The sequence below is a fragment of the Athene noctua genome, chromosome 6, assembly GCF_965140245.1.
Source record: "Athene noctua chromosome 6, bAthNoc1.hap1.1, whole genome shotgun sequence".
Lineage (NCBI taxonomy): Eukaryota > Metazoa > Chordata > Aves > Strigiformes > Strigidae > Athene > Athene noctua.
This window is the reverse complement of record NC_134042.1, coordinates 16,974,903-17,000,162: the sequence shown is the minus strand read 5'-3', so window position 1 is coordinate 17,000,162 and position 25,260 is coordinate 16,974,903. Positions and strand designations below refer to the sequence as shown.

At 37.9% G+C, this 25,260-nt stretch overlaps 1 protein-coding gene across 4 annotated transcripts in view; it reads right to left on the bottom strand.

Annotated features, from left to right (window-relative positions):
- Window positions 1-25,260, bottom strand: part of GPR176 (G protein-coupled receptor 176) — a 44,697-nt gene that overhangs the window by 2,869 nt on the left and 16,568 nt on the right. For 3 of the 4 annotated variants that reach the window (XM_074909122.1, XM_074909124.1, XM_074909125.1), the window contains one exon: window positions 1,573-1,825. In XM_074909122.1, the coding sequence (XP_074765223.1) occupies window positions 1,573-1,825 (253 nt within the window). Of the gene's footprint in view, window positions 1-1,572; window positions 1,826-18,606; window positions 18,638-23,093; window positions 23,106-23,936; window positions 23,946-25,260 lie in introns of all 4 variants that reach the window. The other variant, XM_074909126.1, reaches the window with a different exon arrangement.

The following is a 25,260-nucleotide window of genomic DNA, read 5'->3' as shown; positions in this document are numbered from 1 at the left end:
AACTGATACAATGCAAAGGCTGAAGTCTATAACGAGCATAGTGCTTATGAGAAGCCTCACAGGAGCTGTCTGAGCATAATGTCCCAGATCCCTAACTGGGTTGCCAACTGACTACATGCTTATGAGAGAGGGGGGAAAAAAAAACCCACAAGGGTCTGCCTTTGCAGGTCTGTCTGTAAAGAAAAAACCTTTCAAGAACACATTATTGGTGATGAAAAATTCTTTCAATAATTGGGACTATATCACTTTGGCTGATGTGTATTAACATTATTTTGAAGATTTCATCATTTACTTACTTGTAAACTGGACAGTATATTGCACACAGCACAAAATTTCAGAAAACATGATGGGAGGCATAGACATGTTGCATTGAAAGGCTGGACTCACAGTTAATTTGAAAAGCTGCTTTATGATAGATTTTTTTTGCTGGATATTTGGAAAAAGCTGTTGGTCACAAATTACCTGTACCCATCTACTGGAAGAACAATGGAGTTTTGTTTTGCACAAGTTCTGGTTGGCAAGACCCTGAGCAAAAGAGCAGTCAAACACTGAACATCTGTGCATTTAAAAAAATTTAAAAGTGCATCTCTGACATGCACTTCAAATTTCAGGCAGTGATTCATTGTTTACTTACTACTGTGCACTTCTAAGCTCACAGAGTTTTCATGAGAGACCTATCCTTTTATACTTATTGTTATAAGCAGTAGCAGTTTGCGCTTTTTGTGAGGAAGATCACAAAAATGCATTTATCAAGACATCAATGTTAAAGTAAGAGACATATGACTTTATTAGGTATACAGTTTGTTTTTGTAGAGCTAACATATTCTGTGGTGAGACACGATAACAGACTAACAATAATTTTACCTAACATGTATAAATCCACTGTTTTAGTAATGTAACCTGTATTAAACCAGTATCTATCCTTCCCAAAAATATCTAACTTCCAGTCACTGTCAAGATGATAGAGCTGTGCATTTAGGTGGGATCAGTGACTGCTAATAATAACAAGCAAGACAAATGGAATCCAGGAAATCAGATAGTTCAAAGGGCCACTTTCCTTTTAGCCTGTTCTTCTACATAAAAAACCTCTCTGAATTAATTTTGGTTGTAGTAATATTGTTTGGGGGAGTTTTTTAAACAAATCTACATTTGAAATTTGAAATTGATGGACAATCTACCTTAGGCATTGGTAAATTCTTCTAACAGGCAGTGTTCTTCAACTTCCACAGTTAAAAATGTGCACCTTGTCTATAGTCTGAAGTTGTCTGCTTTCAAGTTCCATTACTGAACAACAGCCATTAACAGGAAGAAAAAAAGGATAAAAACTTCTCTGAAGACAAATCTTTAGACTCAAAGTCCTTTATAAATGTCCAGAGACATCAGAGTAAACTGAAAAGTAAGGTTTTCAATGTTACAGAGAAGAACATTTATCCCAATACATTCTAGAAAGAAGCTGTACACTGTGAGCAAAGCACTGGAACGAGAGCAAGACCAATATGAAAGGGAGAAAAGGGTTTCAAAGGGAGAAAAAAGAATGAAAGATCAAGGATCCTGGCAAATTTCCTCTCTTACCTGTCCAGAGCAATGGCTGGAAAACTAAGGATGGTCACTGAGCAGAAGACTTTGTGCAGAAATTTGGCAATTCTGCAGAAGAGCATCGTATAGATCCACCAGCAGCAGTGCGGACTGGCACTAAGAGCAATGTCAAAAGGCACACAGACTAGGCTGGCACAGATCCCCGAGCAGGCCAAATTCTTAATGAATCGGTTTGTTACAGATTTAAGTACCGATGTTCTGCAAGTTGACCACAGCACCATGATGTTACCTGTGAGCAGAGACAGGAAGGATTAAAAAAAGCAAAAAAAACCCCTGCCAACCACCCTCAAAACCCAACAACAATAATTTTAACAGATTTGAATGTTCCCTACTACCAGAAATAAAAATACTTGTTTGGAGTTTGCCAGAAGTCGCTGATTGAACCATCACACTGCTCAAACTAAAAAGTCTGTAATGGCTAGTGGCTTTATAAACTGAGTGACTGAAAACAATTACTCCCCAGCTATCTCCTCTCAGCTTCCAGTAATGCATGAATTAAGGAATTTCAGAGGCAAATGCCTAAGTAGGATATCCAAACCGTGTTTTTAGATGCTTATGTTGCCTCCTGCGTTAAACGAGCCATCCTAAATATTCAAATATAGACATTTGCTGAAGTGTTTATATTTTATTAATTAGTGAATAATTTTTTAATATAAAAATACACTGTAATTAAATATAAACATAATTAAAATATAAAAGTATGGTTTTAATCTGTTCGCCTCTGTGTAAGTGGATCACAGCAGCTTGCTTTTCTTTCCACTGGCCACTTCAATGGCACAGACAGGCCTATGTGAAGCCACATCCAGAAGAAATGTCTTTTTTTTTTCCCCCAAGAGATTCTATATAAACATAGTAACATGTAATTAAACAAATGGGACAGGCAAAAAACCAAAAAGACTTGATGGACATAACTTCACAAAAGTACACACAGAATGCAACACACTGGTTTGGATATTCAAGCTCTACACATTTGTTTCAAATAGGGTGAATAGATGGCGGTGAAGCAGAAGTACAGAGAGAAACCAGCATTAGCTAAGACAGTGTTTTTCCCTTATGATGGTAACTTACTCTATCCAGATCCCGGACAGATATATTGTATCATAGAAACAAATTGACAAATTTTGCATGGCAAATTTCCCTATGATTCTAACTCACACAACAACAGTACAAGAGTAAATGAAGCAATCTGTTCTTACCACGTGCAGCTCTGGGCCCCATCTAATGCATACCACGATGCAAGCAAACTCACACTCAGAATCCAGGATTTTATCTCTCCTTTAAAAACCTGACTTTAGCAAGATGTTTGCTTTTTTTAATTAAAAAGAAAGAAAAGAGTGCTACCAGGAAAAAAAAAAAAAAGGCTTAATAGAACTGTGCAAAAATGGAGATGAATTTAATATTAAAGTCTTATCTTGAATGCCACAAAACACCCACAATTCTTAACGCTTTTGCCGCTTCCAATTAATACAAGTTAAGGACAGTACTATAAGTGAAGGAAATGCAGACAACCACTATATGACCACAGAAATGTTTACTTGCCCAAAGTGCATTTTATGCGTGCAGAAAAACTCCCAAAGACAGGTCAGCCCACAATGGCTGGCAGTGAAAATCACACACCGGTACTTAACTACTTGCTGCAAACTGCCTAGAGTGCACTCAGCTCCATGGACTCAGCATACACGGAACTACACCACACGTTGTCTCAACAATAGCTCTTCCTTGGTCTGCTCAGACTGAGAAGTCCCTTTCCCCTATGTTTATAGGGGCAGAGGGCAGTGATCTTAAGGAGGGAGAGGCGCTGAGAAGCAGACAGCCCGTTCAGGCTTCCCTGCTCCCTGTCTTTTTGGCTCTGGCATTCCCCTCCCAGGGCAGGTGACACATCGGAGGCAGCAAACTCTTACACTGATCACTGTTGGCAGGCACCTTCTGTGGTACCCAAGCAGATGGAGATGTACTAGTGCAGAGCTAAGGAGGCAGGAGGATCTCTGCTAGCACAGCTGAGCAGGGCACACACATTCTACATCATGTAACCTGGTCCCAGCTTTCCACCCATGCCTGCACAGACACCGTTTTGGCTCAGGCTCCAGCACCTAACACCTGGTCATTTTAGTGCCATCTTCAGAGCATTTGAAGACTCACTGACAGCAACAGGAAATACAAACTTTCAGAGCGTGTTAAAACTGAAAGGCAGCAGGTGAATATGCAAGGTGACCCGAGCTAGTTAGAAGCACACATTTTAAAAGATACATGCAGATCATGTATTTCTAAGCAAGTTGTCCAATTGAAACTGAAAGGTGCCTAATGTCTCAGCTAAAAGTTTGTCACACAAACATTGTAAGAACAGCACAAAAACATGCAAGGTTTTCTTTGAGGGTTTCACAAGTAGTCTTTGTAAATTTACAAGGCATCAGAGTTACTTTCAGAAAGCTTTCACCCTTTTATGAGATGATCTGACAAAGAAATGAAAGCAAACATACTTTATACAACTCCCCCTAGTAATTCTTCACAGTGGTTTTAATAGAGAAAAATCTCCAGTGAAGCACATATCGCTTGATGATACTATCCCCTAGCTAATCAATTCTAATGTAGTTTATTAAATACCTCTCTATCTGTAAGACACTAAGCAACAGACAGTCGTTAAATCGTCTTACCAGACAGCAAATCCAAGACTAAAATAAAATGTAATAGCTCAGTGCACAAGACTGATTAAACTGTGTTCAAATTTTCATACTGAAGAAATACTGCAATCATTCTTTGTTATCCAGCACACCAGGCAAAAATTCTCCTGAATGACAGATATTAGTAAATTAGTAAAATTCTCAGCATTGGCCAAATTATGCAGCTGTGCTCAGTGCATAGCTCACGTGTGAGCTAGTTGTTTTGCACTAGCAGTAACTACATGGTAAAGGCCAGTATCATCTTAATAAAATGTGATTCTCCTTTATTTTATTTCTCCTGGAGATGTATTGAGCATCAGATCAACCAAAGCTATCAGCTTAAAAATACTGCTTGCTAGGACAACTCCACTTACCCTGCTGCTGCTGCTGGACAGCATGCAGAGTTGAGTTTAGCTTCCTACCTCCAAGAAAAGTTAAATTGTTCTTACTGCAGACTGTATCAACATCACATGTTGTTGATACTATATATTGTAGACACTTACCAGAAGCTCTTTTGAGTTGACGTGTAATTGATTTATGAGGCAGCCAGATTTGTTAGTGTTTTTGTGGGGTACCTACAAATATACACAAGAGAAAACAGCACTTTAAGCTGCTGATTGAGATATGAAAAAGCAGCTGCAGCCCCTCACACTTCTCTCTGTTGACACTACCGTTCTTTGGCTTGATTTTTCCTCTGACCAATAAAAAAAACCCCAAGCTTTTATTTGCTGAGTAGAGTTTTCCTATGGTTGCCCACATAAAATCCAAGCAAGATCATATCTGATTCACATGGCCAATGTGTATACTAAGTGGCAAGTAACAAGAAATACCAGAGAGCTTCTTGATAAAACAGTGTACCATTTCAATAGAAGCATGTGGTATTAACTTTAAAATCTACCTCACAGGTATACCATTTAGGTCCGCAATACTTGAACGTCATTCTGAATTCAACTTACTATATATTGTGTGATGTGTCTTATGTAAATTCCTTTTCGGTAGCTGACAAAATATTGAGTTATATATTTACCATCTGATGTGTTTTAAAGAATGGAATCATCATCTGGTTTTGTCAGGTGCTTTGGGCTTGACAATATATTCCACAGGCAGTATTCAATCAGTTGTACTTAAAGCTTCCTAAGTTGCTAGGAGATATTCAGTCAAACAAACCACTCACTTTCAAAAATATCTCTTAACTCTCAAGTTATTGAAGAAGTACTTCTCACATAGTAATAATTTATTATTACAATGCCCTGGAGTAGGAGAGAAGCTGGGGTTTTTTGTTGTTTGCAGGTTTTTTTAATTTAAATCTTTTATCTAGTTTGAATTGCATTGATTTTATAACCTTACTTCCACAGCAAGTTTCACCTCTATTAGAATGAATATAAACAAAGAATAGAAAAATAAAAGAAATCAGAGTTTTTCATTAATATTTTAGAAGCTGCTACAGAACTCCTGAACTATTCTTCGGGGTTCTACAGAGGAGCTTCATTCAAGACTCCAGATTCTCAACTGTTGAATTACTTCTACAAATTATGTCATATTGTCATTTATACATCAGAGAGTCATAAGGAAATGAAATTAGCTCTGGTGTTGATTGATCCTAAATGGAAGTGGAAATAATAAAGCATAAAAGAAATACTGGTTCTAAGGTGAGGAAGAACTCTTCAGACAGACAAAATAAAGCCAGAACCTGAAAGGGGAAGAAAGGATAAGCAGACACAGTTGTCCACTTGGGACACTGGAAAATTAATGAGTGAATATCCCTCAAAGAAATATTATTTTTTGACTTGCAACTATGAGTAATTTATATATTAATAAGCTGCTCTGATGAATCAGATCAATTTCAGTATAGACCAGTACATCTTTCCGCTGAGGCCTTCAAATCAAGTATTTCCCTTCATGCATCTCAAAGCCACCCACTCAGGAAAAAAATTACACCAGAAACTTTCACAGCATTAAATATTAAAAAGCTTCAGAATAAAACTGCATGCATTTCCCATTTCATTGCCCTTCATCTTTCCTCAGCAACTCCTTTCCATGGAATAACAATGTTCCAGGCAACAAGGCAATTCAACAAGCATTATAGCAATTGTGCTCTGAATCTTTTCACAATGTCTAGAGGCACTTCTCTCTCCTGTGTGTATTAGTCATTCACTGTTGAACCCATGATAGACATAGTCTAACACCAGTATTCTCCTTGGCTTACAAGTGTACTGGGATGTTGCACATCCTCACAGTGGGCAAAGCTGTCATCTTCTATCATGGATTAGTTTCTGAGGTGTTTTTGCTGGATAACTGGTCTAGGGCTCATAACCTTGGGGTTCAAGATTCATAATGGGATTGTACTGGTTATGTACATGGAGTGAACAAGCAATAGGAAAATGTAGCATCTTGATATTTCCTGTAAGTCAATACTGCCTGGGACATGAGTGTCGCTTATAAAAATCACATTACAAAGCAAATCCCATCCTGGTTGCACAGAATTCCACCACTGAAAGAAAAACATGAAATGTTTTTAATTTAAAAAGGAAAAGTGTATCTTTGGTCTTCTCAGAGAATGAGCTGTGTCTAGAAAAACCCTTCCTACACCCAACGTTAATTGACAACCTTGTCAGTACACAGACCAAATGAGCAGGAGGTAAGTATCCAGCTTGTCTGTGCCTTTGAAAATTTCTTCAAGTAAAAAGAGGAATAGGAAATATTAAAAGTAACCAGTGCATGATAAGCATCTCCTTTCACATTAGAAGCCTGCCAAACAAGGTCTGAGTCCATTATATCCTCTGATAGATCATAACTATCACCATTCAATAAAATCTCCATGTACTACATACAAATTCCACTGCATTCAGATTGAAAAAACGGTTGTTTCCAGTCATCCCACTGGGAAATACCACAGATAAGCAGCTACATACTATATGAAGTTGCACAGAAGTGCACTGAGAAAGTAAACAGGAGGATCCAACACAGCATGCTGCCCAGACATCCTTCTAGCCTTTATAAATTCATTGTATCTGCAAGAAATAACATTTTCTGAGCATGAAATGTTATCGGAGAGCATTAGTCTAATTCAAAGCAGCAAAAAATATTTTTGCTCCTTTTCCAAGTTGGATTTAACTACCAGACACAAAATGTTGATGCAAGCATCAAGAGCTGAGATAGTTTTGAAATACTAGCTCTTAGCAATAATTCAAATAATGCAAAAGATTCTTAATAATACCTTTAACAAGCAGAAGGACGATCCCCATGGAAACCAGAGACTGTTATCTAAAACAAATGCATTTGCCATGCAATCATCCAAAAAAAAAAGAAATATTGCTCTTTGTCGATTAACTCATGGAACCCAATCCATTAGCTGGGTATAACGTTCATCTTACATTTTTGTTAACATTAATCAGTGCGTAATTGAATCAAAACAAAGTCCACACTCTAGTAAAATCCTCCTTCTCACAGCTTGCCGCCTTCTGCTTGCTGATTTCCCTCCCATCCAGAGCAGGGTTCTGGGGATCCAGACGTCCTTCCCAGCAGAGAGCCTCTGCATAGCCCACCCACACTCCCTGCGGTGTCACTGGGAAGGAGCTGGCAGCCCTCTTCATAAGAAAACAAGGCAGGAAACAACGGAAGAGATTAGAAACTGGGCTTTACCCATTGAAACCTTCCATTAAAAACAATCCACTGAAAAAGTCACAGGTTCTGTCAACATGATGAATGTGAAACAGTTCTCTTGTTGAAACACCAGGATGATTACATTCCCAACCCTCAAACTCTTTTTTATTATTTTCTGAGGTATTTTGAGAAAGGTGTTTTCCACAGAACTTACTCTGTTAAAAGACAAACCTCACTCAAAAAGCGGTTCCCTGGATACATTTTTGGCAACCCTTCTTACGTTAAAGCACATGTTGTTTACTTATTAACCTCCAAAGGGAACAAGGATGTATCAGGATACACGCTGGCTTACACAGCTTCAAGAAATGCATAATTTTATCACAGAATGGTTGAGGCGGGAAGGGACCTCTGAAGAGCATCTGCACTAAACCCCTGCTCAAGCAGGACCAAATTCTTGTAATTTCTATATAATTCTTGTATATTTTAGTTTTAAAAAATATAGTCATCAGACTGACAGAGTTGCCTTTATAGATGAAAAAACCCATAAAACAAAAACAAAAATCAAACTTCCTGAAACCAAATCCAAACTTTTTTAACATTCTAGCTATCAAATTCAAAATTCAGTGACAATTGCACTCCAGTTAAAAAGAGTGGGCAATAACTTATTTTATTTTTTAACATATTTCTTCCATTTTTAGTTTGTGTACCTGTGCAACCAAATGTTTTATACCCAAGATGAAGTGTCTGCTGCAAAAGAACTACCCTAGAACAAGGTTTGCTGTATACCAAACATTTTCATTCCTTCATAAAACAGGTGATCTCCTTATTTTTAGGATAAGGTTTCTCACTCATATTCTTAGAATTCTCATTCACATATTCCTACTTACATCATAAACATTGACTTAGAAGTATAACTATTTAAGAGATTTGTCAGCATGGAGCTCTGGTCACCAAACTCAGCTAAAATGAACTACATCAAGCATGAATTTGCCCACTACAGAGTAGTCACCTGCAGAGTGTTTCAGCACAGATGAAAATTATCTTGCAAGCCCTTTCATTTAGCATGTGATAGTTGTCTACATGGTTTCCATTCCCAAGAAAGTGTACAGTTACAAGGTAGAAAAGATTCTAGGGAAGGAGCCAGTTCATAGCAGCTTTACCCCAGAAAGTGACTAGAAGATTCCCTTATAGGAACAGGTAAGTCATTGACTTTTGTTGCAGCATTGCCTAGGACTAGTCCGAGGCCAACACCTACCTACACAATCCACTGGCAGCAACTACTGTCACTTTTTGTGAAGTGGAGTAAAGTCAGAAAACATACATGAAGAAATTTAAAATTGTTCTTACAGCAAGCATAACTTGTATGATATGATGGTATCTGTAATGTCAAAATGGCTATGAAAAATGATCATTAATATAATTCCATTTGTGAATTTTTACTGTTGTCCTTAGTATTTCATAAAACTATTGTCCGCAGGCAGATTCTAAAGTAAGTGTGTCATGCTAAAGGTCTTTGATATCCACTTTTATTTCTTTCAGATATACCTATCTGAAGGGAGATAAGAAATATCTCTGCACTGATAATTCTCCAGTTCTTCATACCCACTGTCACATTAAATGGACAGAATTTCTAGGCAGGAACAATCATTTTCTCCCTTTCAATAAACTTCAGTCCTTCAACAGCCACCACAATAATTTCAACCGATCAAGGAAATAACCAAATCCACTTACTATGTCAAGTACGCTTGACTTGTCCGAATTCCTTGCCTCCCTCTATTTTAAAACTGATGTCCTCAAAGAACCTGAAACTCTTCAAGCTCCTTGGAAGGAAGGAAAGAAGTTTAAAGAATATTGCATCTTCAACTTCAGGACCTTGGATTGTTCCCATGTCAAGAAAATATGACAAATGTATTGCATTACCTTTGAAACCTAAGCTAGGGAATTAAAAATCTGAAAAAAGAATGTCCAGATTTACTGCTGTAACCATAACAGGAATATAAATCTTTTCAAAGTTATTAACTTTTTGAATCACAGTGCCTAAGGGACCCGCTTGTTTTACTTACAGCAAAAATATAACCAAAAATTTTTAAAGCCAAGGCCTTTACATGACCCCCATAAGAGTCCCCCATGACATGGGAACCAATGTTTTTACCTCTTCCATGGAGGAAGGAAATAGAAATAAAGGAAAGAGATATAGAAAAGGTAAAAATATTGGATGGCCACATCATCAATGTACATGAAACCATTAGCTGAAGATCCTACATCTTGTTTGCCAACCAAGTATCACATCTCACATCTAGTGAACCATCTGGCCTTTCTTACACCAGGCTTTGTGCCAGTTATCCTCAGAGAGCAAGTCTGATGTTACTGAAACACTACAAGGCCTGGGCTGCAAGTGAAGCAGGTAATTTTCTGAATGGCCAGTCTGTTCTTCATCATCCTTGGCACAAGAGGAATACCTTTTGTCCTTTGTTTTATAAAAAACTCAGAAAAGGACAATTTTGAACCTGTAAGTCATGAAACGACTGAGGGGATGCAATAGTAGCACTTCCTATGCAAGGGGATGTCAAGAACACAGAGATTTTCTTGAGCTCCCCTGACACCTGTGCTGAATCTAATCATAAATAGCAGTCTTAACACAGGGACCAAGTACATTTAAGATTTGTTTTTAAATAACAATGCTATATGCCAGTATCTCTTTGTCTGTAGAAAGCCTGTAGCCACTTCTGTAGGTCCAGACACATCTCTTCAGATGCTCTTTTTTTGTCTGACTTCGCCCACGTGCATCTGCAATTCACGTGCAGGCATGCTGGTGCCATTAGGGAGATGTGGTCACTAAGATGTGACTTTTCACATCACAGATTCGGCTCAACTTTGCTTCATTTACAGGGCCAGCCTCAGTCTCTACAAGGCTCTTCCAGGAGAAATCTGCAGGACCTCTGTTCTCTCTGCATGACATGCCAAGGTCAGATCCAGGGGAGACTTGACAGTTTTGCACTTGTGAGGCTGTGGCAAAACTCAAGTCCTTTAGAGCAACTCCAGCATTTGGCCTGAGCTGTAAGCTGCTCCAGAATCCACAGCAGACAGGAACAACTTCACACCTTCCACTCGGGACCTGACGACCTCCTGTGCTTTTCAGAGTCTTACTCCCTTCTGCCTTCACCCTCATGTCTGTACAAAATGCTACCAGACCAGAACACAACACAGACGTGGTCCAACAACACTGTGCTTAGCAGAATTATTTTTCCTGTATCTAATAATTTTCCAGTATTAATTCACTCAAGATATTAAGACAAAACTTACCAAAAAAATTAGTTGCTGCACCATACCATAATATAGTGGATATGTGAGATCTATACTGTCTAATAGGATACAATCAGCTGGACAGCTTGACTCGGTTACTGGTTAGCTGATTTTCCCTGGCTTATTTATTGAGGAAAAAAGCAGAAATACACACAATTTAAAACGAATTATATTTGAGGGGCACAATTTAAAAAGCCTGTGGTAATTACTAGTTGTTGGAAGACAGACTTTATATTTTCCTTGGTAATTAAGGCTATCTTGCACTTTTGATTCAAAAAAAATAATTCCTACCCATTAGCATCAATTTTCATCCTCCATTGCAGATGAAATTACAGAGTTTGTAGCTGAAAGATCCCATTGTAACATCTATTTCGTAGAGCAGAATTTATTTTCTGGCCTACCCCACAGTCTTGTGACTCTTTTTTTTTGCTTTATACAACTAAGAAAGATCTGATGTCATTTCTGCATCAGTTTACCTGTGCTTCCCTTTCTCCAAAGTGCCAGGTTATCAGAAACAAAATTTTACTCTTTATATAGTTTTGCCATGCAGCCATTCACCAGGTCACCAGCTGCACACATTTGCTCTTGATTCTTTATACACAGATGTCTTCAAACAGAAATTACATATGCTTAATACGTCCTGCACAGTGGGATTAATTTAAGTTATATTTAGAAACAAGCTTTTTTCCCTCCCTCCACAGCTGACTCTGTAATAAATGGTTCTCTCCACTCCTCCTAGCCCTGTGAATGGACTAAAACAATACTCGCTAGGAAGAATAAAGTATAGCTGGGGACTGACACACATGTCTGAAACACCATGAGTAATAAACTGAAAAAATCAGTATGACCCTAAATCAAATACTATTAAAAAAAAAAAAAATCCCATGGAAAAATATTCTTTCTAGTTATCAGAGTGAGGCATTTCACTGAAGAAATATGAATTTACAGAGCCAAACCAGATTTATTCCAACTTGCCAAAGGGAAGAGATGTGTTCCCTTGCAAAACCTCAGGGCAGGCAAGGTGCTTCACTGTCAAGATCACAGTGACATTTCTGGTCTGACTGAATGAAAGGGGGGGGGGTTTCAGTTTGTTGGGTTTTTTTCCTTATAACATACAGACCCCTGTAGTAAAATTTTTGTTGATCAAACATTTCATTTAAAAAGCTATTCTTGAGACTCTCCAAATTTCCCCTCTCTTATTTTTCTACAGTCCCCCATCTATAACAGAACTCCACTATAAGATTTCTGGAGTATCCACTCTGCAGTCTTCTTTCTTTCACAATTTTAATAACTGAGTTCCCTTTTCTTTGCTCCAATTCCTCACAGCAAGAGACATTGCTGTTCCCAGGTCCATTCTCTGCAAGACAGCACTGTTAAACCCAGAATAGCATTGTGCTTAGTGAAATGGGCCACAGTCATTCATCCTTCAAATGCCTTCACGGAAAACACTATGAAAAATTAGTATTATTTCTTACCACTTCCCTTTTATTTAAAATAGCCAGAAATTCAGCTTGATCCACATTTTGTATCTCCTCAACAAGGCCAGTGGGTAGTAGATCATCTAATCAGGATTGATGATGCAAAATCCAGAGACATGCAAGTGCCCAGAATTGAGTGAAGGGAACCAGATTCAGTTACAAAAATGATGAAACACTGAAATGTTTCTTGACATTAAGAGCAAGAAAAGTTTTTAAAATTCTAGGTCTGGACACCTTCTAGCAACAGAATAGTTCAGACAGTAAGACAAGCTGTAAAACTGCGCAACATTCACCCCAAACACACCCTTGATGTGTGGAAAGAGTTTTTAAGTTTCCTTTTAACCCTCCAAGAATTCAGATGACTGCCGTAATGGAAAAGATAACATGGTCATTTTTACTATATGTTTCCTTTTCTTCCCTAGCATTAGAAATACAATTAGCCATCCATATTTGAGCTTCATAAGTTGCTGGGCACAGCAGAAGATACTCTACACTGAAAACTGCCTTAACCCTAACAAAACTTGGCCATATGTTTCCTTGCACTAGCGTGGGCTTATAACCTAGTGTGGGTTTATGACCTAGCATGGGTTGATGACACAAATTCCCTCATCAATCATCCACATGCAGTATAAAATTTAAAACTTGTGTTTTGCTGATAGATGCAGCTGAAGAGAATCTTTTTTGCTAATCTTTTTTGCTAATATATGGAATTTTTAAGTCTATTAGTGTATTAAAATTGAACAGATACCAATATGATTTTTCAGTACAAAAAAGCTTGATACAAAGCTGGAACAACATAACCTAAAATTAGTTTCTAGTTTATTCTCTGAAACTAAAAATTTATTCCATTGTCTTGCTACCTATGTAAAACCTGATAAGGTCTACCATGTAATAGCCACATGCATGTAAAAATTAAATGAACTTAAGATACAGGTAGCATACAACTAACTCTATAAGACAGCAGCTGCCATCAGAAACAAAAGAACCATATATGCATGTCCTACCTCTTCCACCAGAGGACTGCACACAGGCAGTGATTTGATTGATTGGGGTGAATCAGCAAGCAGGTGTAATCAAATCACTTACAGCTTGCTGTGTTTTCCTACATACATATACAAATACATGATCATTAGCAAAGCTTTCCAGGATTCTTGCATGTGTTCTCTGCAGTCATCTGTAAAACATTTCTTCTTGTGATGCAGGCACTAAATCCATAAAGAACCAAGATGTTAGTTACTGTATCATTGAACTCTGCTTATGAACAACAAACCAAGGCATGTATTATTTATATTTCAGCAGCTGTCTTTCATATTTCTACATTTCTCACCCACTTCTCTTTTGCTTTCCTACAAATATTACCAAGTCACAATGGTTGGGAGTGCTTGCATGATGCATTTCTGTGATCACTCCTCTCTTGTACTGAATCATCCATCCACTGTCAGCAGGTGAAAATGTTTCAGATCTCTCTACACCACATGGAAACAAACAAACAGAAAATAAAAGTAATCCAGCAATTTCTCTTGGCTTCCACAGACAAAGTAGCAACAAAAATGTATGCCAAAAATCTACAGTCATTTCAGCTCTTCCACGAAGGAACTAAAAGGCATCAATTTACAGATAAAACCCCTTCAGCTTTGTAACTCCATTACCTGGATGCAGAATGTTCAATTTTAAGTAATAGCTATATAATTAGCATTATTACCTTAAAAACAAATGTGGGCACATTTTTTTACTCTTCAGGGTGAGTATGAAGAGCAAAATTAAGTTTGCATATTTTACTAGTCCCTGGAAAATTGCTACTGCAAATCCAAAAGGTCTTCCAAGATAGCAGAGAAAAAAAAAAAAGCTCTTGTTACTTTATCTCCAAGTGTTCAGCATACTTCAACTAGTGACATAAATAACATGGAAAATGTGTGGATCCTTTCCCTGAGGCATGTAGACATTTGCAACACAAACACTAAGATCAATCTGAATGAAACATGAATGTGGATGTGTGTGAAAGCATCATAAAAAAACAATAAATCAAGGGTTAAAAGAATCTCATGTATTTATAAAATAAGGACAACACTGACAGCAATATAATCCCCAGTAAACGGGGGGTAACATGCTGTTTGCATCAAGACCAGAAGGCCTGTGCTCTGGAACGGCCACAGCAGAGATGACCTGTCAGCAGAGGACTCGTGCTGTAGTACAGGAGGGTGGCAAGGAGGTTGTAATACAGCACAGTAATACAGCCTGTTCCAGCACGAAGACAACTTGCAACTGCGATTCCCAGAACGATGGAACAAAATCAATGGGCAGCAACCTTTCCAAGGAATTACAGAGAGTAATAAAGAATCACAGTAAGCAGGATTCTGAGGCAGAAGATTCTCCTATAGTAATTGTTGACTCATAACAAGTTTAAAAGACTTGTTCAGAAAACATTTCATTGTCATCCTCCCCATTCCAAAAAAGTAATCTAGATCACTTGTACACACACATATGTGGGTTGCTGATTGTTGAGCATGTACAAGAGAATATGGGCTGTAATCAAGAATTGTTTAAAAAATAAAAATAATATTTCCCTTTCATAAGGTTTCACATCAATGTTTGCGACACTAATTCTTGTAGAATTTAAAATACCAGTTTAAATTTAGTTTTGCTTTTTTGTTAAACAGGAACCTCCTTCTAAGGAATACTGGTATTTTCCAATACCAACCCCAAAACATGTCAGTGCCTTGCAACTGGGACATAATTCCCACTGATGGAGTTTAAATAAGGAAAAAAAGGCTTAAATGATATTGAACTGCTCAGAAGGTCTCAGTTACATAGTCTCAGCAACTGTTCGCAGCCAGACATGCCCTGAGCCCAGCACAGCCAGCAGGAGTTAACCAGGGAGCAGAATCCAGGCTACAATTAAAGCATCCTAGAAGAAAAACTGGCCTTTGCTCCAAGGGCACCACATTATTATGTTACTAGGGTTTTTTTAATTTCACAATACCCAATTTTACAGTTCTTTTGTCTGCTTCTTGCCTCATGTAGCTGCTCTTTTCCAGCTACACCACTCAGCAGGATAAAATACATTATTTCTCCTCAGAAACCTCACCTTGTTTGTATCCTTAGCCCATAGTAACAATACTGCATCAGATACAGGCAGTCCAAACCAGGTCTGCATCTATTCCTGGTCTTAGTCAAGTTGAGCTGTTGCACATGAAAAACTAAATTCTTCCTTACTTAAGTGTTTTTGCTAACTCTCATAAGAAACCTTTAAGAAGCTATCAAAAGATTAAGATTCTTTTAACCACACATTATTATTTTTGATATGGACAAAATTTTAATTGCTACAGAACATATATTTTTGATTCATTTATAAGGAAGATTATTTGAATTTTTAGACAGCTTTTATTTCACTGGTTATATTAATTTGCATCAGCAATGACTGCAAAAACAACTTAATAAATACATTTACAAACACAATGCAAAATCATTCCACAACTAAAAACCCCGCAGTTTGCACTGAGAACATATTTGGGTTGTTCTACTAAAATAAGTAACTAGACATAAAACTAGTGTTGGAAAGAAGCAAGTCTCAAAAATATATAATAAATGAATTGTGGAAGAAAAAAAAACAAACAGGATTGGTTAAAAAAAACCCAAACAGCAGCATTGTACATGGTGCACAATGTCATGTAACAGAAAAACTACTCACAAATACATTACCAAACTGTCATTAAAGTTCCAAAACAAACCATCAGTGTGCTTACACTAAGAATAAACTATAGAAGAATCTCAAATACAAACTAATGAATATGTATGTGAATTGTTTTTCTCCTGTCAATTCAATCCGAGTAGGGCATTTTATTAAAAAACAAATTAAGAAAACGGCATTACAGAAACTCTTTTTCTAAGAGACATTGTAATAAGCCATTCAGGCGTTAAAGTGCCAAGGCAAGCATAAGCAATGCTTAATGAGGAGGCACTCAAATAACAGCACAATCTACTGTCAAAGGTTACCTCAACTCTGTCTGATTTTCCAGTGGGAGACAGCTCATCGGCAGTAATAGTTTTAAACAGTTTGCTACCCGATGTGTACTGGGAAAAACCACATTAGAATCACTCTGTAAGCTTTAAAGACAAGTTTAATATAAGTGAACAGAGGACTTCACAATGATGGTCATTTTAATTGCATAATTGTAATAATATCTCTTTTGTATTTTGAAAATTATATAAATAAAGCAGGAAAAATAGCCACCCGTGCTCCAAAATGCCTTCATTAAGATGTCATCATTTTAGCAAACTAGCATATGGCCTTTCTTCCAGATTCTGTCAAGGCGATCCCATTTTCTCTTTTTTATAAAAAATATAATTATTACTGACAGACCGCAACACTCCAGTGCATTCCTAGAAAAATAAAAAAATATTCAGCACAGGGAGCATGACAACGGTCTGCCATGTCCTGCCAAGCCACTCCTATAAACGGAGAAACCTGTGGATGCTCCATATCCATAATCCATTTGGATCTTTGTGCTAACGCTGTAGGAGTGTCACAAACTATGATGCTGCTTTAAAACCTTTCATTTATGAGAAACGCCTTCAGAAGAAGACTCTTGTCTAAAGGCGTAGCAGAGGAAGACTTCATCAGTAAAGTAACAAACTTGGAATTAAAACAGTAGATGTTCTAGATTGAAAGTAAAGAAAGAAAAAACAAAAAGACCACAGCATTTTACTAAGAGTCTACAATTGCCTCTGGAGCCTACTCAACAAAAAATTAACTTCAAAAATTAGTACTATAATGATGCAAAAAAAAATCTTTACGTAGGAACTCAAAGACATGTTGTTTAACCTTGACTCATTCTACCATTGCTTGCATGAGTAGCTCAACAGACTGCAGGAAAAGCTGCACCCTGAGGAGAGCAGGGTGTCCCACCTGTATCCCAAAGCTGAATTTACATGACATAGCATTTCCCTGATTCCTATAAATTTTTTTATATTATACACATTTTTAAATTATATAAATAAAATTATTTTTAGTGGAGGTTATTCATTTTTTTGTTCATGCCTCAGTGTTCCAACAGCAAATAAATCAAAAACTCCCTGGCATTTCAAGGATGGAAAAGTTAATTTACCATTTCAAGCTTTTTTGGTAAAATATGCTAATAGAGAGATGTAACTGACAACTATGATGGTTAAATATTTCATAAACCATCTAGTGTATATATAAATGCAAAAAACATTAATGCAATATTAATGTTTGAGTTGTGTACACATTGATAATTACTGTTATTGAATTGCTGTTTAATAGCCTACTTATGAGCCTTATTCTGGCAGTACAGAGCAGCAAATATTACCAGCAGGTTGATAGAATTTTCTGGGTTTAAATGGTTAAACTAAACAATGCATCGATTATTTTGCAACATGTCTGTGTTTGGGTTTTTTTAAAAGAAAAGCACCTCTCTTCCAAGCCAAATACTCAACCGGTGATTTCTGCCACATGGCTCATTACAATATTAATGGCAGTCATGTGGTTTATCTTCTGCAGCGTTCTGAAGCCACCCACCACAGATGTACCTGCTAGTGTACACAGAGCTCCCTTACAAACCGCAGCGGAAGGCACTACTCTCTCAAGGCTGTATGTTTTCAATGTGACCTGATAATGATACTCTGCAAAGAAAATGGAAATTAAAAATAAATTTTATAATGCCATACACCAAGAGAATTTGTGAAATAACCCAAAGGACTATTTCCATTCCTCGGAAATGAGCAGACTTAATTGGGAAGCATTTTTAGATATCCTTTTTCTGGTCATTCCGCTGATCCCAGGCTGCTTTATTTTATTAATTAGTTGTAAAATTTTGCATAACTAGCTTTCCTTTACTGAGATGATGTAGTCTCTGTGGGACACGCAAGGAGACTTACATTATAAATAAACCTACGCAGAAAAGCTAAAACCAAAACAAAATGCAAAACTGAGACCTGAAGCTACTTTTCATCCTTCAAGCAGGCCCTTGTCAATGAATTTGGCTGTCCCAATACTTATTTAGATGAACACAATCAAAAAGCTACCTTACTGCCTTCTCATTCCTGCTAAGATCGTGACACCAGCAGTGACAGGAGAGCAGGACTTCCAGGTCATCTCTAATTCTCCCTGCTATGGACAACTGAATGAAGAAGGACAGTTTTCCTCTAATTTTCAATCCTTTTCACCAGGATAATGAGTAATGTCACCCATAAAAGAGGAAGGCAGGTTTTTTTCTCTAAAATACAAAGTGGGGAAAAAAGGAAGGGAGGAAGAGCCTACCCCCTGTATGCATATCACACATGCCAATTGCAAATTCCACAGGGAGTATAAAACAATAGCTTTAGCCTCCCACAGACACAAACTCAGAGACTGATCAGTATCGATCTGATCATCATTTTTAATTCTTTTTGCAACAATGGGCCCAGCCCAAGCTGCCAGCAGACCCTTCTTGTGATGACAGTTCATTCCTAACGTCACCTCGGTGTGATCAGCATTAACGTACCCCAGTACTCTGGTACTCCTCTCCACAGCGTACCAGAGGAGCCAGAAGACATTATCTGGTTAAATTCTTATTTCCTTCAAACGTCACATTTAGATGAACACTGATAATACGATTACCGGATTCACACTGCTCTGAAAATACATAAAAACTGTAATTCAATGCAACTGGCACGAAAATTATTCCCTTTCCTCTATTCTAACTTTTGTTTTATTAACTTATTATTTGTTTTACCAATTTCATGTTGCTGGGAAACAGAACAAATGTTGAAGAAGAAATGCATTCCTCCTCCTCTTTGTCCATATATATTCTTAGGGTAATTTTTTGTTTCTAAGAATTCTTTATCACATTTAAAAACATGAAGATCTACAAAGACTAAAGTCATGCTGACTTTGTTGACTACAATGGATAGTAGTAGGTGATTTTTTTTCTCTGAATGTATCCTCTTTATGACAAGTGTTACATCTGAGAACATTATTAATTCAATCTACTTATTAATTTTCCATTTTTACCCTATTTGAATTGTTCATGGCTGATAGGATTTTTATATAAATACATTTTCAATACCTGTCATTAAAGCTATATTGGAGTAGTCATGTACATTTCATGAAATTGCTCTATAGGTGAGAACTTTATGTCTTTTCAGCGGATGAAGCCGGAAAAAAAAATTAATCTCGAGCTACCATTTCAGTACAACACCCACAAGAATCACAGCTCTGCAAAGTAATGAGAGGCAAAGATGGTATGGGAGGCAGTGCCTTTTATTAAACCAACAGCAAAAGTTGGGGGAGGGGGAGAGAAAGAGAAGCTTTCAGACATGAGAGTTGTTCAGTACTCTTTGGTCTGTATTATTATTTACAAGAGCTCTTTTTTTTATCTGGTTTAGCACAAACCAGGTAGGATATTTCTTACATTTACTGAAAGGCAAGTAAACAAAATCCCAAACCAAGCAGAGTTTATGACAAATGTGAATACTAAGTAATCTTCAAAGCTAAGTTTTGTGACTCTAATGATGGTGTCATTTAGACAAATACTGCATTAACGCTATAGTGTGTACACAGCTCACCTGTTCATTTGGATGGAGCAACAGCATTTAGCTATTTTCATAGGCACTTACCTGCATATTTACCTAAAAAAATTTACTCATATGCCTTTAAACTTAATTTTATCTATTTGGATTATCACTACACTTGCTCCCCAAAATATCACACAGCCCGCAACCAGAACAGGTGTAGGTAAAACTCCAGCGTCATTTTTTTGTTGTTGTTTGGTACCAGTGGCAGGATCATCCAGAGTCCTCTATTTTGCTTTCTGTGGACAAAACTGATTTACACTTTTGCGATCTTTAGAAAAAAGTACATTTAAAAAACACAAGGGAACATATAACAATCAAACATATTACGGAAATAGCTTGTATTCTTTACTCTCAATCTTTCAAAATAAAATCTTGCCATATTTACTGGGCCAAGAGAGGCCTAGTTCTAATCATGCTAACTCAACTGAATTAAGCATAAAACACTGAAAATAAAGTAACTTGATTAAAGACAACCTCTTTTTCACCCTGGAGAAGTTGAAAATTTACAGATTTACATCTTCAACAATATATTCTAAAGAACAAAATTTCCTTTCTCATGAAAACACCTATATAAATGCAGAAAAATGCTTTAACAGTAGAAAGGCAGGCCAACATTTCTTTTTCTTTAGAAGTTTAGGCCATCCCAAACTCCATTAATCTGCTGGAACAAAAGAACCTTACAAAATGAGCCTTCTCAGTACTGCAACATGCCACAAAGATTTTATTTAGCAAGAAACAGCCATGAAGAGCCTGAATGGTTTCTTAGGCACAAATCACATCATGACTTCATACCTTTGTATGCAAAGGATGATAAACAGCATGCTGCCACTCTACCTTGAGTCCACACAGATGGGACAGAGCAGTCCCATTGCTCCAGGCATGACACTGAGTCTCCTGACACCTACTCATCTGTGCAAGAAAAACCAAAGCAAACTCCCATACTTTGTTCATTACAGTTCTGAGGTCCAAGTTGGACCCATAAAGGAAAACTTAGACGTGCCAACATCTCCTGAACTCAGATGTTACAAAAAATACAGGCTGCTGTCCTTGTTAGCAGCACTAAACAAATAAAAAGTTGAGCTAGTTATAAAGTCACATTTATATTTTTTGAGCACCTTTTCTATTCTGTTTTGAAAACATTTAGCTCTGGTGACTGACTTCCCTAATAAATCTTCCTATGAAAACCTCTATGAAAATGACCTTTAGCATGAACTAGATAAACATATGCAAGAGCATATGACCTGGTATTAAATCCCATGAAATTGGGAGGGAGCAGCTTTATTTATGTAGAGACCAGTGATTCACAGTAATAGCTGATGGTAAATCAGCAAAATATTTATTTTTCAGACAGAACAAAATACAAGAATCTCCTTCTTGCCTAGTGAAACATCACCAGTACATTGGTGCTCTGTGTAACAATCCCATCTGCTTTTCTTCTACACATACTTCTATGCAGAAGGAGCCCCTTGTCCACTCCCAACAGCCTTTCTCTCTGAACCTCACTGTAACACTGCTCTTGCTGTGTCATTTGTTACCTGGTGTAAGACTTTGCTTCTTAGGTAACAGAGCACAGAAATCTCTCTCGGCCCTCACCGTGACAAACAGTGAGGAAGGATGCCAGGGGCAGGGCGTGGGTTTCCTCGCCCATGCACAAGGGCTTCCGCGCTCACGTCGCCTCTCCAGCCGTGCTGGCCCCAGGCTCAGCAGCGCAGCTTGTGCCAACAGCCGCACTGAGATTTCAGTCGCTTTCTCTTGCCAGCTACCAGAGGGGGTGAGATGCTGCAGAGAGCAGAGTATACTTTCTTCCCTTATTGTGCCTGAGTGACCGGAGCAGGGAGAGGAAAATGTATTACAGGTCTGGTTGTACCTGGTGGGTTTTCAGCAAGCTACCACACCTATCACTTCTCTTAGCTTTTTAAGTGGGGACGTAGATTGGGCAAGACTGGGCAAGAAAGACGGAAAGCAGGCCATGCTCTATCTGCCAGAAAGATGTTCAGAGAAGCATAACCACTGCCACTAACACTCAAAGTAGGGTTACAGACATACCTTCACACAGGCACAATGTCATGTATTAACATTAATCTTGTATGCAAGCTTTGTATAATTATGCACAAAAGCAAATTTCACAGAGGCTGACCACTGGGGGCCTTAGTGGCCCCAACTGGCCTCACCTGGGACCCCGCAGCCCATGGCTCTGGCAGCTGTCTGCAAGCTCTGACCTGGGCACACAGCCCTGGCACCAGCTACGCTACAGGTGTGCCTGTCTCATGTCTCTTGCCCTGTCTCTTGGGTAGATCTCTGACCCATGCCACTTTATTTTCCCGTTAAAGAGATTAAACACTGTGTGCTGCCACTTTCCTCCTCCTTAAGAGAACATTAAAAAGACGGCAAATATCTCACACAGGATCTACTCTTAAACTGAACGTAGCTTCTTTTTTTATGTTGACCAGAGAAGTTCCCCCTCTATTCCAGCTGGGGTAGCTAACTCTGTGGCTTGTTTCCTAACATGAAAGAAAGTTAAATACAACAAATCAAAAGTTCTCGTTTATACTTAAGATCAAACCAAGGTTCCCCACTGCTTCACTGAAAAAAAATGGCACTTTCTAGCATGTGTTTCTTGGGTAAGTATTGCTGCAGTACAGGCCTGTAATTTAATACTCCCTGCTGACTACTAACACACTACGAGTATCTGTGACTGCTACTACATGCTGTTGTTGCAGTAGTTGCCATGCCAAAAAGACAATTCTCAAAAAAAATATGTCTGATTGCACTCAGGAGGTTTAATGACAAAACGGAGTAAAAAGGTTACAGGAAAAAGGAGATGTGAGGAAACTCTTCAGTCTGACTGCTATCTTCTCCATAGACCAAAGTAATTTTCTGTAACTCACCTCCATATCTACAGTCAGATCTATCTTTATTCCAGTTCTTTACAGGATTTGCAACTGTCAGAGTTAAAAAAAGCACAGATTTTAAATTTTTTTTTAATTACATGCTCCTGTGATGGTCTCAGTTTATAATCAATCTTTTGGGAACCCCTAAGCAGCAGCAAATTGTTTAAAAGACTCCCCAAGTCGTGGCAGAATTATTCCACACAGTGGTAGTATCCGATTAATCAGAATAACTGAAAGCACTCAACAGCCAGCAGGGATTTTCTAATTAACACTTGTCCAATGTAGTGAATCATTTTGAAAACCAAAATTTATTTTAAAAATAACTTAGCTGAAGCAAAATAGAAGTGGGGCTTTTTTATGTTGGGTTTTTTTAAATCAAAAGCATATGAAAATTTGATTTCTAGAGCTTCCAAAGGTACAGCCTGGCGACTGTCTAGAATGAGAGACCAGAAACAGGAGTATTGAGATAAGATCACAGGGTTCCCTAAATAGCCACATTACCTTTGGAAGTCATTTATGACCCCATTTTGCAAGAGCAGATAATGATTCTGCCGGGTGACATCCCGAGCCTGATATTCAGGAGATGGTGAACATCCATCACCTGACAGACAAACAAAACTGTTTTGATAGACAGCCAAAACTCACTCATAATTTCTGACAATTTCAGCTGCATGAACATATGCACATCACAACCACTGTTCCTTCTGCTATTACCTTGACAAACCCTATCTTCCTTTACTATTTCCTTTGCTCTTTGGATCCAGAAATCTAAATTATAAGATCTTCTGACAACTTCAGGCAAAATGAAGAGTGACTTACACAAGCATGTTGAAGGCTTCCAAATTCTGGTGAAGCACAATTCCAAATATTAATCCATAACACACAATACAAGCTCATCTCGAGTTTAAAACTTAACTAAAATTATTAAGTCAGGGAAGAAGAAAATAATGGTAAATTAGTTCAAGACATAGCTAAGGAAACCACTCTAGAAATTAGAAGCATTATAGACTTGAAGTCAATTGTTATGGCAAAAAGCAAAGTTACATAGTCTTGACTAGTCCGAGTCTGGCCATTAGAATGAGAGACCAGAAATAGGTTCAGAAACTTTGTGGTGTCTGAGCACTTTCCATTCATTGACCAAAGGATGATGACTCTAGCTTAAATGCAGTAAAATTTATTCCTGGGGTCCATACCTAATGGCACACATGGACTTCAAATTTAATTTAAACATTAAAAAAAAAAAGCAGAGAAAGCGAGAGAGAAGAGAAATAGGAAAAACTGCCCGATGGTGACAGGGAGTGGAAGCAATGGCATCTCAAGACAAATGTCCTCCCATTGATGTCCTTGCCAGTGCAGCAGGTGGTGATGGTGAAGATGACAAGGCTGTTGATGACTTTCGCTATGCTTTTCCCTAATAAGAATAGTACTTTTCATCAGGACCCACTCAAATGCCCCATTTCCACACACTCTTAAGACACAGCACTGCCTGGAGCACACCTCATCAGGTGTAAGAGCTGCGCATCACTCATTGCTAAACTTTGTGTACATATATGATTGGGAGATGCTTATCAGATATTTAAATAGCTATTACGTACTTTGATATTCATTAGGTCTTGTTCTTCCCCCAGTGTTAAACTAAAGGTTACAAAACAAGAGGTTGGAGAAGGCAGGGGAAAGAAGGGGAGATTTTTTCTGTTGGGGGCAATCACTTGTGTATGTGAAATTAAAGATGTTACACAAGTTTAATCATAAAAGTATCAAAGCTCAAAATAAATGATTGTGCTATCATATTAAACTAAATGGTTAAAGCACCTGTCACTTAATAAGGCCAGGCACCAAAAAACCTCAGCACACTATGCCAATATGCGTGTCCCCAGGGTGTGGTAGAGTTCAAGTATCACCCCGGCACACAATGGCTGGTACTCCATTACCAGGTGCAAATGACTATTTGAACATTAATTTCTTTTTAATCTGAACAGAGGTGCTGACACTGAATAAGAGTGATCATTTAAAGCAGGTTTATGTAAATGAATGCAAATTTGTGTGTAAACACAGCTTACAAATTATAACATATAAATTAGCTAATACATTGCCTGAGTAAGAAGAGACACTAGAAAGAAGCTTTGCTCTTAGATATGAGAGATAATGTTTTAGGTGAAT